Source organism: Mus caroli, chromosome 16 (genome assembly GCF_900094665.2).
Source record: "Mus caroli chromosome 16, CAROLI_EIJ_v1.1, whole genome shotgun sequence".
Classification (NCBI taxonomy): Eukaryota; Metazoa; Chordata; class Mammalia; order Rodentia; family Muridae; genus Mus; species Mus caroli.
This window is the reverse complement of record NC_034585.1, coordinates 56,405,096-56,426,217: the sequence shown is the minus strand read 5'-3', so window position 1 is coordinate 56,426,217 and position 21,122 is coordinate 56,405,096. Positions and strand designations below refer to the sequence as shown.

Below are 21,122 nucleotides of genomic sequence, written 5' to 3'. Positions count from 1 at the left end.
GAATTGAAGACCCAGAAATGAACCCACACACCTATGGTCACTTGATCTTGGACAAGGGAGCTAAAACCATCCAGTGGAAGAAAGACAGCATTTTCAAAAAATGGTGCTGGCACAACTGGTGGTTATCATGTAGAAGAAAGCAAATTGATCCATTCCTATCTCCTTGTACTAAGGTCAAATCTAAGTGGATCAAGGCACTCCACATAAAACCAGAGACACTGAAACTTATAGAGGAGAAAGTGGGGAAAAGCCTCGAGAAACTTCTTTAATTAGATATTAGGGTTAAAGTTAGTATCTGTTGGTATAAAGATGAGTATTTAGAATGTCTTTTTTTTTCCCCCTGACAGGGTTTCTCTATAGCCCTGACTGTCCTGCAACTAACTCTGTAGACCAAGCTGGCCTTGAACTCAGAAAACTGCCTGCCTCTACCTCCCAAGGTACTGGGATCAAAGGTGTGTGCCACCACTGCCCAGCATAGAATGAACTTCAGAATGATGCTGGTTGAGTAAAATGGTGAATATGGGTTCTGCTCCAAGTTCCATGACCTCATGGACCCCAGTGAGTTTGGCTAAGTTTCCATTAAGATGCATGGTTTCCCTCCTGCTGAGCAGGCCTTGGGTCCACTTAATTAGGCAGCTGTTGGTTACTAGCAAGATGCAAAAGCAACTGTTGCACATAGAGCTCTATTGCCAGGCTGGCCATTGTTGTGGTTTGATGACGTTACACATGGAGATAACTGTTACTTATTTCCCTCCTTTAGCAGCTTGCATCATACATTCTAGCTCTGTGAAGTCTAGCACTCAGGGAGGAGACTTCCAGGTCCAATTCAAATCATCCTATTCATATGTCCAAAGTATACAGTTGTTTTTGTAATAGTTCCTTACTTTTAGTCTCTGGGAGGCAACCAAGAGTAACCATAATAGCCTGCACTCCTTTGAGTATCTCTTGAATTATCTATGGCCAAAACCTTGAAAGATGGTTTCTAATGCCTGGTAATTCATTTACTTTAGATACTCTACAGCTCTTTAAAGGAACATTTCCAGCCCAGGTGGCTTGGGCTACAGACCAAACAGAAATTCCCCCTCCCCTCAAAAAAAAGAAAGAAAAAATGGCTAAGAAGTAATTTTTAAAAATGTACATCATTAATCCAATGATTAGGGAAATGCAAGTCGAAACTTGTTTTTGCTTTATACCAATCAGAAAGTCTAAGTTCAACAGAACAACTGACACTGGTGCTGAAGAGGAAGCATGAGGAAGGAAAACACATCACTGTTGGCTGAATTGCAAACTAGGGCAGCCATTTTGGAAATCAGTGTGTATTCTCAAAAAGTTCAACATAATTCTTCCACATAACCCAACTATAGCACCCCTTTATATAGGCACAAAGGGCTTTACATCTTGCATCAGGGGTACTGACTAGGCTGTATTCATTGACCCCATGTACACAATATCTAGGAAGTATAAACAACATTAATGTTCTTCAATTGATAAATAATGAAAATGGGGTGCATATATACCATGGAATATTAGTTAGCTGTAAAGAAAACTGAAGTCAAGAAATTTGAAGGCAAATGGATAGACCTAGAAAAGATCATATTGAATGAGGTAACTGTCCTGGTAGGAAACCTCTGTATGTTCTCTCTCATCTGTGGTTCCTGTCTTCAGTTTTGTCAGGTGTTAGTTTGACTAACACCTAAATTGACTGGAGAAACCAGGAAAGGAAAAAAGTGACTATGGATATGAGGGGTGGAGTAAAATGGATTAAACTTTAATTGGGGATAGAGGTCAACATATAAAGATAGGGAGGGAGGAAAGAAAAATAACTGTGAGTATGTTTAGAAAAGTCAGGAAAAGTTATTATTTTATGTGTAAAATTATAATATATATAATGGAATTCTGAAAATCATATTATTATTAGTCATCTTGAATGGATCTGTTTTTACTGTTAGCTTTTCATTTTATCCAAGTTGATGTTCTCTTTGCTTCAAGAAATCTGCACATTTCCATTTTAACATATGTTTTACTTACTCCACTCAGTCTCTCTTTACATTAAAGCATTCAGTAGAAAGCTACACATCTACACTGAAAAGCTAATTTGAAGAACTTTACTTCATATTAATGCATTTCTTCTTGAAACTCAGGCACGTATTTCTACAATATTCATGAGCTACCTGTAGATCTTGTATAATCATTTAACTTCAAGTTTATACATTTTACTCCTTAGAAAATGGTCCTCATAATGCTCTTTCACATTCTTGATGTGTGAATGATAACTGTGATTAATTATACATTTATAAAGGTATTATAGCTTAGAACAATAAAATATCATATTTGAAATTTTCATATCCATTAAATAGTTCTTGAAAAAGTATGATTATTATAGTAATTATCCAATTCAAAAATGTATATAAAGGCAAGATTATATATACATCCATGTAGAAATATACCGTCAAACCTGGGGTGAATATATTCATCAGTTTGTCATTTGAAACAAATGTTCTAAAATTGCAGTTTCCAACATGAAAGCATATATTACAATATCTTCAAAATTAGTCAGTTTTTGGATACAGTGTATATAGCAATTGTTATAGCCACTGTAATGTCACAGAAAGCAACTGCAAGCAATGCGCTGGACCTTCCAAATCCTGTCTTCCGTTGCAGCACATAGCATTTTACCCTTGAATGTGCCCTTGCAGTCTGAGACTCTCTCACAGCCAAACCATACTGGATCAATATGGACATTATACTTGAACTGGATGGAAGACTTTATGGTAGTTTATTTTAAATTGAAATTTAGACAACTTTCCAGTGAAATGTAGATCAGAGTTTATGTAAGCTCTTTCACATGTTACTAGTAAGCTTGTTCATATGATACTCTTTTGTTTTTTGTTTTGTTTTGTTTTTTGTTTGTTTGTTTGTATTCATTCATCATCTCTGTGAACTTGAGCATCTGTGAGGGCCTTCACCTCCACATCTACTAAATGAAGATCCTTATAAATCACTGGGTCTCTTAAGACTTACATAGAATAGGATATGTAAAAAGAAAAAAAAATCAACATTGAGAACTAAGAGGATGGTAAAGTGTAGTTATTATCTAAATTTGTTATCTAAAATTCTTCTGGGTAAAAAATTAAAGTGCATAATTAAATAATATTTATAGAAGTGCTTGGGTTTTGCCAACACAAATGTCTAAAATTCATGTCAGATTGAACAATAAATTCTAGGCTTGTTGTTAAACCAGCAATGGTATAATATAAAACTTCACTAAAGTGACAGAGTATGTGACCCTTGGAGCAGGGTAGAGAGGATTTTGTTAAAATCTTCAGTCCATTCCATGATGAATCTGCTCTCTAAATTCCAAATTCAGAGATAAATGTCTTGATCAAAATAAGGTAATACATAAGTTAATTTAATTAGGATTTTGAAATGTAGGTTTTTTTTAACTAGACAAGAAATCTATAGTAGTTTTGCTTTGTACCAAAAAATTATGGCTATAAGAATAGACAAATAAGATAAAGACTTACCTGTCCATTAAATTCCACAAAAGTGTATATATTATGAAAGTTATTTATAACTTAAATGTCATCATTAATTGTTCTTTATAAGTTATAGTTCACTCAGTCCTTCCCCTGAAAACCACAATATATAAACATTTCCACACACATTAAACCACTGAGGTACCTTAGGATAAAAGTTCAGATCATGTATTGAGATAACTTTAGGACTGAAACACCTAACTCTCTCATCATATGACTTTGTAAGTAAGTTTATCAGATGGCTCTTAAAAATCTACCCCAAATCTAACACCACAGAATCACAAAAAACATTTAGTTTTGCTCGTAAGCCTATAATTTTGGCAATGTGCAGCAAAATGATCAGTCTCTGCTCCATGATGTTCTTACCTTTGGTTCTGGACTCAGGGCTAAAGAGACCACACTCCAAAGACCATACGCTCTACTAGCAAATAGTTGTCTGGAAGCTCAGCTGGAGCCTAGACTCATTCATGCATTGCATGGTTCTCTACCTAGGTCCTTACACTGTCGTATTATGCTGGGTAGTCTTTAGAAGCATCCAAAAGAATCAACTGGACTCACTCACTATCCACTTTTATGACCTGCCTGGGTAGTCATATACAACCACTTTTACTATAGTCCTAAACATGCCACATTAAAGAAAAGATTATAGAAAAATCCTTGGTAAGTATTTTTATGCATTTCACAACAGTGCAACACAGTACTTATAACTTCATTACCATAAGTAGCCTCCATCTCTAAATGCTACCATAGTAGGTGTTTAAGCTTCCATATACAAATCTAGAGAAAATACCGATCTTTGGACCACAGCAACTTTTTTTTTAAAGATTTATGTATTTATTTTCTATATGTGAGTACATTGTTGCTATCTTCAGATAACCAGAAGAGGCCATCAGATCCCATCACAGATGGTTGTGAGCCACCACGTGGTTACTAGGAATTGAAGTCAGGACCTTTAGAAGAGCTGCCAGTGCTCTTACCCACTGAGCCATCTCTCCAGACCACATAGCAAGTGTTTTAAAACAATGAGAAAACATGCTCTGGGGGTTACTGTTTAGTTCATATTGTTGTTCCTCCTATAGGGTTGCAGACCCCTTTAGCTCCTTGGGTACTTTCTCTAGCTCCTTCATTAGGGGTCCTGTGTTCCATCCAATAGATGACTGTGAGCATCCAAAAATGTCGCTGGTATTTAAAACAGTTGTAAAATGAGGAAACAATATATCTTAGTAAATTAAAAAACAAAATAAAAACAGAATAGGGTTAACAAAACTCCAGTATGCCCAGAATCAAGATTGGGTAAGATCAATAGTTTGCCCCATCTACTTTATCTGTCTCATTTCTGCCTCTTGTTCCTGAGTGATGAACCATAGAACAGCTCATCTGTACTGGAACACTTTGAATAGCATTTACACTGCACTGGTTATTATCAGCTACGTAGAGATGATTTGAATTACACTTAAGTTGTGCCATTCCATGTAAAGGACTTGAGTGTGTGTGTGTCTGGGAGGGGGGGTTATCTGTGGGAGTCCTGGTCATGCCCCAGCACACATGTAGATCCTGAGGAATACCTACACAAACAATACAAGGATATGTCCACTTTTGCTCATAAGGGGATATTACTATTGCACAGATACCCAGCGTGAAGTTTTAATTGGCTAAGCTTATAGATAAAGAATTCATTCAACACTGCAAAAAAAAAAACAAACAAACAAACAAAAAAAAAACAACAACAAAAAAAACAACAAAAAAAACCAAAACAAATACAAAAAAAACCCCTAAAAATCCCTTATGCCACCAAATTGAAAAACCAAAAAGAAATGGATAGTTTTCTCAGTAGACACCATTTAACAAAGTTAAATCAAGAGCAGATAAGCAATTTAAATAATCATATATGAAAAAGATGCAGTCATTAAAATCTCTCTCTCTCTCCAAAACAGATTAAGAAGTCAAAGGCATTTGATTTCAGCACAAACATCTACCATCTACCAGATGTTTGTTTGTTTGTATGTATATATACATATACATATACATATACATATACATATACATATACATATACATATACATATACATATACATATACATATACATATACATATATATATTGTTTACTGATACATGTGTCAGGTTAGCTGGCTAATGGACCCACAGGCACCTGGGCATCTTTTTGTCTGCTCCCCTCATTTTGTCATAGGATGTTAGAATCACAGGTGTGCTATACTGTGCCCAGGTTTATTGGGTTCTAGGAGCTCACCTCGGGTTCTCATGATTATATAAGAATACTAACCTCTGATCGATCTCCATAACCCATAACACCATAACACAGTGTTTGTGTATGAGCTTGTGTTTGTGTGAGTGTGTGTGTGTAGTGTAAAATGGAAACTTGGGGTGGCTTTGATTTGCATTTCCCTGATAACTGAGGATGTTGAACATATCTTTAAGTGCTTCTTGGCCATTTGAGATTCTTCTGTTGAGAATTCTGTTTAGCTCTGTTCTCCATTTTTAATTGGGTTATTTGTTTTTGTGAAGGTTAACTTCTTGAGTTCTTTATATATTTTGGATATTAGCCCTCTATAAGACGTGGAGTGAGGAAAGATTTTTTTCCCCAATCTGTAGGTTGCTGTTTTTTCCTATTGACTATGTCCTTTGCCTTACAGAAGCTTTTCAGTTTCATAAGGTCCCATTTATCAATTGTTGATATTGGAGCCTAAGCCATTGGAGTTCTGTCTAGGAAATTTCCACCTGTGCAATGAGTTCAAGGATCTTTCCCACTTCTCTTCTAGTAGACTCAGTATATCTGGTTTTATGGGGAGGTCCTTGGTCCACTTGCCTGCATACATGTCTCTGTATCATGTGTGTGCATTGTACTTAAAGATACCAAAATGATATATTAAATCATCTTGGAAGGACTCTCACCTGCATGGGAACCTCTCTCTCTCAGCCCTCTCTAATATAACCCCGGGGTCAAGGGTGTTGCCCTGGAGCCCCTGGTATCAGGGGCTGGCTGCCCCTTGTCCAGCCCCCTGCTGAGTGGGGTCAGTGGCTTATATGCCCACCCAGAGCCGAGTGGAAAGTGTCTGGCAGCCCTCCCATGTCTGCCTGCCCAGAGCATAGGAGGAACTCTAGCTGGAGGTCGGCTCTTTGCCTCCCCCTCCTTCCCCTACACCCCTTAGTAGCCCACAGTGGTTGTACCTCAATAAAGTGGTAAAGTGATGTGATGTATGTAAAGTACAGAACGGACTCCAAAACCTTTGTATCCCTGAAACCCAACACTGTGTAGATGTTCAACAAACTGGAGAATAATATGAACACTAGTCTGGTATTTCAAAGATTTTGCATTGCTAAACTTTACCCACAATGCACAACATAGTATATACTTCAGACTGTACACAAAGGCCCCAAATCAAGTGAATCATATGTTTATATAATCATTAAAATGAGTAAAATTATTATTCTTCACTTTTGTCTGTACCGAATCACACAGAAGGTCAGATACGGGCATACAGTAGCCATTTTCTATTTTCTGCTGTACAAATCACAGTACTGCAGTCATACCATGTGTTTAGAAATGCAACTGCAGTGACTTGGGGGAAAATTCAAGCTGGCAGAAATCAGAGGCAGGCATCCCTGAGATTAATGCATCAGGTCAAGGCATAGATTTAAAAACCAGATTCGTATGATTCTGGATGGAAGCTACCTACCGTGGGCACAATAATTGAAAGCAATGAGAATTTAAACTATAGGTTCATATCTAAATAACTTCCTCTCTAGAAGAGAAGTAAAAGAACAGAAACAACCACATCAGAAAACATTAACCTTCCAACAATATTTCATACAGGATTGACATGCTGGAAGATATTTGTACCTGTGCTGCAGGCAATCGTCAAGCTGTTCTGCTTATTTTGTTCATTGGAGGCAAGAAATGCACATCTTATAAGTAGGGAAACAGGATGAGATAGGAAAAGCCAAAAACCATTTATAAGAAAGCAGTTACAGAGTTCTCAAGGTATGGATGCTGCTATTTCATGTCAAGCAGAGCTACAAAGTTTAAACCACTAGCTGAATACAGACCATTCCCCTGTTTCTCTAATTACAGTAATATTATAGCAAGTACTAATGAATTTATTATGTGTTATCTCATTCAATTTAAAAAATATGAAAACCAAAAACAGTAGATACCATCAAAGTGATGTTCATCTCTGTCTTGTCTAAGTAAATGAACCTTCTGTTCACAAATGTGATAACTCAACTTTAATCATTTATGACACAATCTCAAGTTATGTAGTCTATGTGACACCAAAGTATGCTATGCCAGAAAAGATAAGTGCTTAGAATAACATGTTTCTGTTATCTCTAATACCAGAATTATTTATATACATACATACACACATGTATGTGTATGTAAATAATATAAACTTCAAATGCTAAACAGGGAAATATGCATGTATTGACATAAACAATTTCAAATGGAAATTTTTCTTTTATTATCTCATTTTGTTCTATTTAGTATCATTTTTTTTTACTTTATTATCTTATTTTACTTTTTATTTTGAGACAGGGTCTCATTATGCCAGCTTGACCTTATTATGTCACCAAGCATAATTTTGTACTTCTGATCCCCTTATCCACATGACTCACGTGCTGAGATTACAGCATGGGCTGGCATCAAGGCTGGTTTATAGGGTGCCAACCATGGAACCCAGGGTTTCATGTTTTCTGGTGAAGCACTCTACCAACTGAGAGACATCCCAGCCCTCGGGTTTCAATCTTTACAACTCCTCCCTTTTATTATACAGGGTTCTCTAGAGTCACAGAACTTAAGAAATATCTCTATATAATAGGGGTATTGTAATGACTTACAGTTTATAGTCCAGCTAATCCAATAATGGCCAGCTGCAGATGGGGAGCCCAGGAATCTAGTAGTTGCTCAGTCCCATGAGGCTACTTGTTTAAGCTGAACTTCTATAGAAGCAGGTTCCAACATATGTACTGGCAAGTAAGTGTAAGCAGTCAAAGAAGAATGAATCTTCCTTCTTCCATTGTCCTCACGTAGACATCCAGCAGAAGGTGTAACCCAGATTCAAGGTGTGTACCAGAACACCTGAATCTAAATCTTGCTTTGTCACAAGCTGACCTTGAACTCTGAGACCTGCTTGCCTCAGTCTCCTGGAGTTAAAGGCATGTACTACCTTACCTGGGCCTAAGATTTTCATGGCCACTATGCTTCAAGATCTCCATGTCAGGATCCAGGTCAGATACCTGTCTTCCAGTCTCAAGATCTGGGTCACAGGTGTGTCCTCCACTTCTGGATTGTAGGTCCTTCCAGATGTCCTTAAGTTGACAACCAGGAATAACCATCACACCCCCTAAATAGTTTATTTTGCTATGTTAAAGCAGGCATATCTGACCTTAGATACATAAATTTTAAGATAGCATATTCATAGCATAATTATTATGTAGTACTTCAAAAAGGAAACGAAAACTACTTTAAACATACTCTAAGATAAAAAATGCCATGACCACAGCATGTACCAAGTAGACATATATGGTTCTTTGCAGAAAATTAATTAGGACAGCAGTCTCTCAGTATATAGTGTTATTGATGGATATAAGCACCTATTACTGACAGGGATTGTGCCAACTTGTTCTTGTGAAACCTACAGGGACCAGATAAATATTTAACATAGAAAATGCATTGAAATGGTGGTAGATATGTTGGTGAACTGGATCCATGGGACTAGAAACAGAAGTAGCAGTTAATAACAGGGAATGGGTCATAGTTTTATCATAAAGAAAGGAGCATTGCCAACCCAAAGAAAGGCTAACAGCAGATAATTTGTTAAACAGAACCTGGGGATTTCATAGAAATTAAAGAAATCCCTCAATAGTCTCTCATCTATGTAGCAAAAATTCTTCGAAGGCCTAATAATGCCTCACAGTCTTTTAGGCTCAGGAGATGAACTTTAGCAGATGAAAAAGACAGAAATCTCTGCTTGATAAAGCACACAATCTAGTGGGAGATGGTTTTTAAAACTAAATGTGTCGAATGTCAGATGTTGTTAAATCATTTAGAGGCAAAGGAAAGCAAGAGGAGAGCAGTGTGGATTTCTGTGGGCTAGTAAATCAGGACTACAGTTTCGAAGAAGAATCCAAGAGTCCCTCAATTAGATGGTGACATGTACAGAAGCATAAAGGTATCGGGCTGCAAGATATCAGGTGTAAAAGACACTTTGATAGGAACAACTTTGTGTAAGGATTTTAGAAGAAGACCTGTACATTAGCCATATACCTACATACAAGAGGCTTGTTATGTTAATTTTGGTTACTTAAGACAATAAATAAAAGATAATAATGCCTCACAAATATAAGTTAAATTAAAACCAGTCTACTTTTATATAGTAAACAATATTTGTAAAATTTGAATAGGTGACAAATATTGTAAAACAACATAGCTCCCTGTGCCTTTAAAATAATATTTAAATGTTTAATATAATGTTTTCAAATGCAAACACCTCAATTACATGTGCATTTGTATGTAAATGGACTTTTAATTATTAGATTTTAAGTTTTTAATAGATTAATAAATTACTTAACTCTAAATAAGGTCAACTTTAAAGGTCATTTTTGAAGTTGTTAAACATTTATTTTATACTAAATTATTTTAAACTTTATAATTAAGCAAATATTTGAGTTAATGAGCACCATCTGAGTTTTTAAGACAATGCAAAAATCAAGTGTAGAAATCATGTACTTTTTAAAGAATATTTTAATTATGAAAATGTCAGCAAATTAATTATATATTATTTGCACACTGCCAGGTTCTCTTCATTGATTACCTTTGTAGCTAATGTTAGCATATCAAAGAAGAGACAATTGCTGGCATGTTCTTCCTATTGAAAATGATACTGATATATAGGATGTGTGTGTGTGTGTGTGTGTGTGTGTGTGTGTGTGTGTGTGTGTGATCCTAAGGACTGAATATAAGTCCTCATTCATGTCAGCCAGGCAAGCATGAACACGTTTGACACTACCATTTGTTTCTTCCCTTTTTACTTCAAGACAAGGTTTTTCTAAGCTGCCCAGCTTGACCTTGAACTACCTCTGTAGGCTAGGTAGGCCTTGAATTTTCAGTTTACTTGCTTTAACCTCCTAAGTAGCTGTGATTAGATACCTAAACTAGCAGGCCTACCTGAATGCTGATTCCTTAGTGGTAAGTGTGCTGTGTGGAATTAGTAACTCTCTTACTGTGAATTACTCAATTGTTTACCAAAATATATTATAAAGCTAAAACCTCAAAACCAATACAGTTCTATCCTAGACAGTAGGATATTTAAGCACTACAATAATTGTTAAGGATGTACCTTAGGCAAAATATAAGTCCTAAATTACTTGAAGTCAGAAGTAAAAATGATTTGAGATGTATTTTGAGTAGTGTGACTTTATATTATTTAACATTATCACCTAAAAATGCAACAACTCATCTCTTTTTTTTTTTTTTTGGCCAATTATGGGTATCCTCACATATATAATGCAGTGTTGTGTGTAAATGTGTAAAGAATTGTTTACACTTATGCACGAGTATGTGTACCTTCCAAGTTAGCTTAGCTAAGTCTCTAAAATTATAAATGTTCTAATAATTGAATGACTAAGTAGCTAATTTTATTTATCAATGTGAGCATTTATATTGACCTTTGCTGTGTATGTGTAAAATTGAACTCTGCGATGCAAAGTATGTTTGACTTAAAACATGTACAAATCAGAAAATCTCTAGTGATAATTGCTAAAAAGAAATTGTTCTTCCTGTTTACACAGCTTGCAGACCAGGATTCTATAAAGCGTTTGCTGGGAACACAAAATGTTCCAAATGCCCTCCACACAGCTCAACCTACGTGGAAGCAACGTCCGTCTGTCGTTGTGAAAAGGGTTACTTCCGGGCAGAAAAAGACCCACCTTCTATGGCATGCACTAGTAAGTCTGCAGACTTTGTATTTGAAAATTCACCTTGTTCTCTGTGCTTTAAACTCTAAAAATGTAAAAGTAAATGTGCAAACTTCTGTACTGATAATGGTGTCTTGGATAATATGGAACAGTCCTCTTTATCAGGGTTTCTGTTCAACCAATCGCTAAGTATGTGAAATCTTTCCTTTTTGAAACGTATAGAGATACTACCTATGCAAATACCATCCATATGATGAGGCACTGCAAATCTTCCCTAACTAAAATTTGTCTTGAAGAAAATATAAGCTTTTAAGAAATTTTAACCTTTTTTAAAAGAAATTTTAAGTATATAAAACCCCCATTCTTTCCTTTTAACCAGTTTTAGGCATATTGTTGGAGAAATATTGAATTCATCACTTGAGGGAGAATCCAGAGGAATTTTTAATCAAGGTTTTGTAACTGATTTGCAGACAAGCTTGGTTTTCCTTGACACCTGACTGTCCTTTGAATTTGTACACAGGTCTCTCTCTCTCTCTCTCTCTCTCTCTCTCTCTCTCTCTCTCACTCATACACATACAGAGTACAATAGTACAATATTCAAATTAAAATAAATATGAAGGTAATTTGAATGAATGCAGACAGAATTTTAATGGTTTGCTGCTTTCCATTCCTTAAGAATATTGAAGTATCTATACATTTTAAAAAGTAAAAATATTAATAGCTCACTAAGATAGGAAGATATATAATATTAACTTTTAGATGTAAACTTTAGATTCACAAACAAGCTATAATAGGCAACAATGTACCCATTTGGGGGATTAATAGGTGCTGAAATTTTAAATTGAGAGTTACATAACTCATAGAAACAATGATTAAATGTTTCAATTTTATTTTTCCCTGAGTTTAAAGTGTTCCCTTCTTAAAACTTTATTATAGTTCATTCTTTGAGAATTTCACACATAAATTTAATAAAACATGATCATGTTCCCCATTGGGACCATTCCCCTCCCAACTTTCCCTATATGCCCCAACATATCACCATATCGCTCTCTTATCTTAGGTATTTTCTTCCCTCTTCTTTACTTTTTTCCTTCTCCCTCCCTCCCTCCCTCTCTCCCTCCCTCCCTCCCTCCTTCCCTCTCTTCCTTCCTTCCTTCCTTCCCTCTCTTCCTTCCTTCCTTCCTTCCTTCCTTCCTTCCTTCCTTCCTTCCTTCCTTCCTTCCTTCCTTCTTTTTTAAAATAACATACAATGTTCAATCAGTGTTGCCAACATGTATTTGGGTTAGGACCCATCCCTGGAACACTGGACCACTATCAGTGGCCACAAGCTCAAAGAGGAATCGGTCTTATTTGGTGCTATGGGGTTGTGATTGTGCCAGTTTTGTAAGTACCTTGGGTCAACTCTTGTGTATTTTCTCTTCAGAATTTTTTGATATATTATATTGAAATTTTGTCATTTAAATGCCTCTGTTCATTTTTTCCTCTCCAGTCATGTAAATACATTTAACAGCATCCTTATTTGGTTGTGGCTATGATTCACTTTGCATCATCTCTTTATTTCATTTAGATTTATGATGCCTACCATATTGCTGTTTAATTAGCCTTCTGCTACTTTACGTACCTATATCAAAAAAAAAGAAAAGAAAGAAAAGAAAAGAAAAAAAAGAAATGAAAGAAAAGAAAAAACCATCACCAAAAATCCTCATTTCCCTTTGCATGAGAAACATCTTTACCCTGTCATTCACTCCATTTCATGCTGTTGCACACACATTCGTGAAACTATATGTGACATATCTTACTTCTCATATTCGTGTCTGGCAGACACCATGACCAAAAGATTCTCGAGAAAGGGAAAGATTTATTTCAACTTATTAGGTGCAGTCAATCATTAAGGGAATTCAGGGCCGAAACACAAACAGCATTTTGAAGCAGACACCATGGAATAATGCTGTTTGCTGGCTCTGTCCCTTGTCCATACATAGCTATCTTTCTTGTATAGCCCCGGACCACCTGCACAGGGAATGGTGTCATCCACAGTAGAACTTACCATCCTTTCTTCCTTAACAATCAAAATAATTCCCCATAGACCTGCTCAAAGAACAAGGTGATCTCCACAGTTCTTTAAACTAGGTGTTCCTCAAGGATGGCTCTAGGCTATGTCAAGTTGAGAAAGTGAACTAGGGCATGACATTCATTCTGAAGGATTGCAATCTCTTTTTCACCCTCTTTGTAATCTATTTTATGTTATAACACCTATGGTTTCCCTTCTTCTTCTGTTAGATGTTGGCTTTCTTCACAGTGCTTATCTGCCTTTTCAGTATATTCTTATTCTCTCCCATAGTTCCAGTTCCAGATGTCCTCTGTAGGTAGATGTGTTGATAATTTTGCATATTCCCACTCTTGTGAACACAGGAGGGCCAAAGTCTTTTAGCCTGAGATTAAGAAATCTGATCACGTGTTCACCTCCTGCCCCCCCCCCCTCCTCCTCTCACTGTATACAGCACACTGCCTTTGCAAACTCGCTGAGCTTCAAAGATACTGAGTTTATTCCTGTGGGAATAGGATTCGTACCATTTGAAGCATCCTCTCTGTTAGGCTTCTTATGGCTGTTTACATTCCACTTGGTAGGATCAAATAGCAGTGCTTCAGATGGTTATGTTCTGAACCAGTCTTTCAAAAATGACACCTGCCTACTTGATCTTTTTGTCAACAAATTGTATGTTTTATGCTCTGTATCACTGAAAAATCTTTATTTCTGTACCTACTTCATTATTGAATGTCATTTTATCGCACCAGAGGGGACATGGGACTTTTCATGCTTTTGGCACACTGCGACCTCACCTCTCAGAACAGTACCTGGCATACAGAAGGGCCTTAATATTTGATGAAGAGAGAAACTAATCAGTTCGAGCTTAACCTCCCAGATCCAGTTTTATTACTCTCAACCTTGACTTGCTCATCTATCCTTGTTCTGTTTTCTTTAGCTTGATGAATCTTCATTTATCCATGCTTTCAAGACAAGCATACTAATTGTACTTCAAGTCAAGAACATCTAAGGTCAACTCCCATCTTGTCTCTCTGCCTCCAAATTTACCTATATCAAGGTCTTTGAAACCGTCCTAATATCCACTTGTATCAAAAGCATACTTGCTGATTGAGACATACATTATTAAATTAATTTATTGCAATTCTTTTTAATCAACTGTAAGTCAAAAGATAGTAAGAGTAATTCAGTGAAATATGATGAGCTTTGCCTGGTAGCTTAATATAGTTCATACTTTCTAAATTTTATTTCTCAGGTGACTCATTAATGAAAGATTTCTACTTTCCTATGGACCCTGTAGAGGATGTTCCACATTGTAAGATCTTGATGATCAGGGCCATTTCTGACAGAGTTCAGAGTGCAGAAGAATAACTGTCTGAGACTTTGCCAGGTCAATACACTGAATTTTGTAAAACTACACAATAAAATAAGTATTGCTTTTAAAAGTACCCCCTACATATTTGTTGCAAATGTACAACTTGGTCTTCATATGGATTCCATAACAATCTGACCAGGAGCTATCTTGGACTCTGTACTCTGCTATTGGATCCCCTTCCTCCTACTTAGACTTCCTGGCTGGGCATCAGTGGGAGAAGATATTCCTCATCCTGGTGGGACCAGATGTCCTAGGGTAGGGTAGTATGCAGGGGGAGGGGGCAATGGGAGGAGGGATTTGTGAGGGTAGGACTCGGAAGGGAGGACTATGACAGGGATGTAAATTGAATACAAAATAAATAAAAATAAGAATAAAGTACTTATTGAACAGGATTAAATAGATATATATGAAATATTTAATACGCAGAGGAGTGTAAAATCAGAAGAACAATATAAATGTATGATCCCAGCACTTTTACTTTGCTTTTTCCTCATGATTTTACATCATCAGGAATTTGCTTTCTTAGAGCAACTGAACAGGTGCTGCAGGATTTGTGCATTTAGAGATCATTTACATTGCCTACTTAGAAAGGTTCCTATCAAATGCAAATCACACGTGTGCGTACCTCAACCGCACACCGGGAAAGACACCGTGTTGTGGTTATCTGAACATATAATCACATACCCTGCTAGTAAAACAGTTTCTGGGAACTTCATTCTTAATACACAGGAAAATACCATGCCTTTGTATTTGCTATACAAAAACAGTGATTGGGAAGGAAGCATAAAACTTCAATTTGCATTTGCTCTAAAACTAACACTGTGAAGCATAGCTTCATTATTTCTGGAATAATTGGCCACTTCAGAGTCATTATTCTCTCATTCTTATTTTGAACAGAATAAATGCTGCTCACAGTACAGCAGGTGGGTTCTTCCCTTTCTGCTCCTCTAATCAGGACCTACACTTCCTGGATGAGCCCAGGAGGCCCATCAATCACATCCCCCTGCTCTGCTTGCTTCCTCCTCCTTTCTACAGCTCCTTTTCATTTTTTTTTTCATACCCATTTTCCACAACTCAAGTTCTGTATGAAAGATATCATTCTTGTGTCTTGATTGTTCACATCCTACACTAAAGCACAAAAGCCAAGCTGATGGTTTAGGTGACTCCCTGTAAACACAACGTAGCAGAAGCCTGAAAGGAAGGAGGCACAAAATTAGTTTTTATTACCTCTGGCAGGCAGAATTGTGTTCTGTATTTGCTTCATTATAGAAAGCATCTCTAAATAGTTGCTGCATGCATTGAAATATTATAATTTTAAGAAATTAAAGAGACCCTATGTTAAAGAATCCCAGCTTCACCATTTTAGACCACAAGGACGAGATGTCATTTGAGATTCATGGATTAGTCTAACTACAGTCACTTTCATAGATAACTCAGGAGAGTTTCTTTCATTAATTTTTTTTGGGGGGAAGCAATTTTTATTGGAACAATTATTAGGAGAATCTCCTGGTGTTGAAGAATCAGTAAAATCTTGTTATTACTGCATCTTTCCCTGGCTTCTACAATGGAATTTGGAGGGGGGAAAAAAGAGTCCCACTAAATAGTATCAATTTTTAAATAGGAAAGTAATTCAAAACATCTATAGTTTCAAAGAAAACATTCAAAATTACACTGCAATGTTCTGTGTTTCCAGGAAGACTGATTAGTGTGTCTGAACCTCCTCTCTCATTGTTTTGCTTTGTCCTGACAAATTATGGCCGCTTAATCCATCTGTATTTTTCTCTTCCCATTCTAATGGATGCTATTTCGAAGTATTGGAATCAAGAAAGGACTTCATGTATGTGTACATTTTTTTTCTTTCACAGTAGTAGCTAAAATGTTTAACAAAGCCCTAATAACAACAGCTCATTTTCTAGGTTATGTTTTTTCCATTTATTCTTTATGTGAGAAGCTATATGACATTTCCATAATTCATTTTTGTAGCATTATCATTGATTCCATGAAATAAATCCTGTGAAGATCTAAGGACACTCTTTAGATTTAGGTGTGTTTTTAATGCATAGGCAAGAGGTACAGAAGTGGCCAGTTCTGTGCCTCGGAGAGTAGAGTTGTCACAAAGGGGATGCCATTTAAATCTGAGTAGAATTTTCTGTAATGCAGAAAGTAAAAGCAATTTATAAACTGAATACACAAAGACTTTGTTGTGCAACACTATGCCTGGGAAGACATCAGCAAATATCTCTTCACCCCAAATAGGGTAATAGTGACATGCCAAAGTAAGGATACCTCCCCACACTGCACTCCAATGTGGTGAACCAGTGCATATTATTGCGGTTACTTCAAGAAGTTTGTGAGACAGGTAGTAAAAGGAGCAATGATTGATCAAAACTCAAGGAGTTGAACGGATTTGCAGCCCCATAGGAGGAACAACAATACCAACTAACCAGTACTCCCAGAGCCTCCAGGGACTAAACCACCAACCAAAGAGTACACATGGTGGGACTCATGGCTCCAGCTACATATGTAGCAGAGGATGGCCTGGTTGGTCATCTATGGGAGGAGAGGCTCTTGGTTTTGTGAAGTCTCTATGCCCCAGTATAGGCAAGTGGCAGGGCCAGGAAGTGGGAGTAGGTGGGTTGGTGAGCAGGGAAAGTGGGGAGGGGAAACAGGGAGGGGATTTTCAGAAGGAAAAACAGGCAAGAGGATAACATTTGAAATGTAAATAAAGAAAATATCTAATTAAAAAAAAAACAAAACAGTGAAGAAAAAAAAACAAAACAAAACAAAACAAAATAACAGATGTTACACGTAAAGTCCACACTAGCACAGGTAACAACTCATGAACACTGAAAAGCCAGGTCAGAGTTTCTCTTCTAGGCAGCTCATTTTGTCAGAGCCTTTTCCAGCCTGCTCACTGGTATATGCCTCTCCAGCAGTCCTTGCTCTTTATACAATTTGAAAGAGAGAAGGGTCTAGTATATCTTGTCATTTTAGAGACTTACTAAACCTCCTTGGTAGTTTATTTTTCTGAGTTAGTAGTGAACCCTCCTGAGAATATATTGAGTCTTAAAAATGGTTGAATGAAAAAAATTCTAGATTAATAAGGTACAAAAAGAAGGAATGGAAAATTAAAAATGGACCATGGCCAGGTGAAAAAAACCTACTTGTAGATAAAGATGAGAACCTTGAAGTATATTCTACAAATTAATAGTACTTGGTCTATTTTTATTTGTTTTACTTTAAAACTTTAAAAATAATATAATACTAATACAATGGAATTCAAAATTAGTGTTTCATTCTTCAAACATAGTACCATAAAAATATTGATTGATACATATTCTTTATTTTAGAAGATTAAAGATGAAGGAGAGATTTTGTGTATATGAATAATTCAAAACAATAAAAAATTCTGAGTTCCAAGAATTATTTGCTTTAATAGTTTACATTTTAATTGTTCTCCTTTAGAATATTAATTAATCAGCTATTCTAAGAGAAATCACTTGTAGAGAAATTGCTATTGATTGCTGATTTGTGTGTTTGAAATTTTTTAAATTAACAGTAATTTGAAAAAAAAATACATGACTGCAAACAATACTTTCTAATACTTCTTTGCCAAAACATTTTAAAGTATCCTATAGAGATATTTAAGAATATATTTTAGAGCAATATTAAGTCTAAAGTTGTACTTCTTGGATGACCAGATAAATTTACCTTTTATAAATTGAAATCACAGCCAATGCTCATTTGCCAAAAATACCTAATCATTTTTCGATGGTTAAATGGATCCTTTTAATGTGGATTCCATGTGGATTAACATTAAACTATTAATCTACCATTTTAGCAGCATTTACATGAAATTTTTTCTTTATGTTAGGAATCAGTATTATTACATACCTTGGAGTTAGGGTAGCAACTTAAGAACTAAAAAATGGATAAAAGAATTATGATAGCTTTGTTTTCATAAGTTGCAATCTCTATTCCTGAGTATGTATCTTAGTAGGTCTGTCACAAGGCAGATCTTGAAGGTGACAAGGAAGCATTGGAATAAACTGCTCACCACATTCCAGCATGGACACAGAGAAAACAACAAAAGGGCCAACTGTTCAATATTCCTGTCAGGGACTTAAGTCTTCCATCTAAGGTTTTTTGTTGTTGTTGTTGTGGTTGTTGTTGTTGTTGTTTTGATTTTTGTCTTTGTTTATATTTGTTCATTTATTTTATGTATGTGAGTACACTGTCGCTGTCTTCAAATTCACCAGAAGAGGGAATCAGATTCTATTACAGATATTTGTGAGCCACCATGATGTTGCTGGGAACTTAGGACCCCTGGCATAGCACTTCTTAAATACTGAGCTATCTCTCCAGCTCAATTTAAGTTCTTTTAGTGAAGTTCTTATATCCTTCATTGCACTGGAGGTTGGCACCAAAGTCTTCAGGACTTCATTTTCTTTATATTTCAAACCATAACATTTTGGTCTAATTTTTATTATTATTAACAATGAAAAGGAAGGAAGGAAGGAAGGAAGGAAGGAAGGAAGGAAGGAAGGAAGGAAGGAAAGAAGGAAGTCCATTATTAGCAGTATTTAGGCTGAGAGTTTCACAAAAGACTTTATATGAGTTTACATATTATGATAACAGAAATTATAAATATTCATCATGTCACATGAAAGCTGAAATATCCTTAAACTTGTTTTCTTCTAAACTAACCTTTATTTAAATCAGTTGTTCTCAATCTGTGAGTTATGACCCCTGTGTGGAGGGTTTAGAGGGTCAAATGACCCTTCCACAGAAGTCATCCAAGACCACCAGAAAACACAGAAACATTATTATTTATAACCAAAGCAAAATTAGTTATGAAGTAGCTATGAAAATAAGTTTGTTTGGAGATCACCAAACACAGGAACTTTCTTAAAGGGTCAAAGTATTAGGAAGTTTAAGAACCATTTGCAATAGACTGTTTTATATAACTCTGGTATTTCTCCACACATTTCTGAGATAGTAAGATGCAATGAACCAATTTTGAGGAAATGCTAGAGTCAACTCAGCAATATATATAAACCGTTTGTTCCAGGGGCGGTAGATCAGAAGACTCACATTTGAACACTGAATTTGGTTTTATTTGATATCATGTGGGATTTTTCTATATTGTGTAGAGATAGTCTGAAAGAGACAGCTATGTTTACAAATAATTTTCATTTAAAAATAATATTAAAGTGATAGAATACACAGCTTCTGAGGAATGACGGATTGCAGAGTCTGTGGGACCATGTGCTTTCTGTGGAGGAGGAGGAAGAGGAAATAAGAAAGTGTTGTCTGGGTCTCAGGCATTTTACCTGAGCAATGGGCATTTATTCTTTCAAAGTATAAAGAGGAAATCCAAGTGGAAGCAAAAGAATGCTTATGAGAAGAGACTCTCTTTATAAATATTATTAGTAATAGAAAGGGTAGCAGAACTAGAGCTAGTTTTACTGTGTAGGTTTTTTTTTTTTTCATCTTGAGTTTGAAAACTCAAGGCCAGAAAAATTTCTCTGTCGTTACAAAGTCAGTCTGTAGGGTGAGGATAAGAGCTATCTTCTATCCAAGAAGTTATTTGTTTTTCCTGAAGAAAAAAATCAACATAAGGAAATCCCTAAGAGTTTTTGAGACAAATGTCTCTAAATGCATTATTGCTGCCATGATGTTTTCTCGGTGTCATATAATATTTGTACAATTTATAAATGATAACAAAGCAATCAGGCCACATTCAGAAAAGCCCAGTGACACATAATTTAGTTGAATCTGAGGATTAGAATTAATTGTCTCTCTTTGTTCCACATTCTAAATCTTAGTAAATGATTCAGTACGTGTCATTACAGCTTAATATTTGCATGAAATCACAGTTTAGCTGGCATAATTTAACAGCAATTAAAAAGCTATTTAATCATCATGCAAATTGGTTGTGAGGGCCCTTGAGTGAGAAGGGTGTCCCTATTTTTTTAAATTTTTTAACATATGTCTAAGCAGATAGTTATAAACATTTGGACACCCATAACATAATTGATAAAATTTCCTAGTTGTAGATATATACATGAATAATAATCTATGCTATCAATTATGAATTAAAGAAAAATCAGCAATATAAATGTGTCACAATGAGACATTATTAGGGTAATGAATTTTTCTCCTCATGCATGAGTTTAGGAGGAAAGTAAAATGCACATTTGATCCTGGGTTTGTTTATAATTTCCTCCAT

At 35.9% G+C, this 21,122-nt stretch overlaps 1 protein-coding gene across 2 annotated transcripts in view; it reads left to right on the top strand.

Moving 5' to 3' along the window:
- Nucleotides 1–21,122, top strand: part of Epha6 (EPH receptor A6) — an 882,350-nt gene that overhangs the window by 344,063 nt on the left and 517,165 nt on the right. For both annotated transcript variants that reach the window (XM_021184474.2, XM_021184473.2), the window contains one exon: nucleotides 11,346–11,501. In XM_021184474.2, coding sequence (XP_021040133.1) covers nucleotides 11,346–11,501 — 156 coding nt within the window. The remainder of the gene's footprint in view (nucleotides 1–11,345; nucleotides 11,502–21,122) is intronic.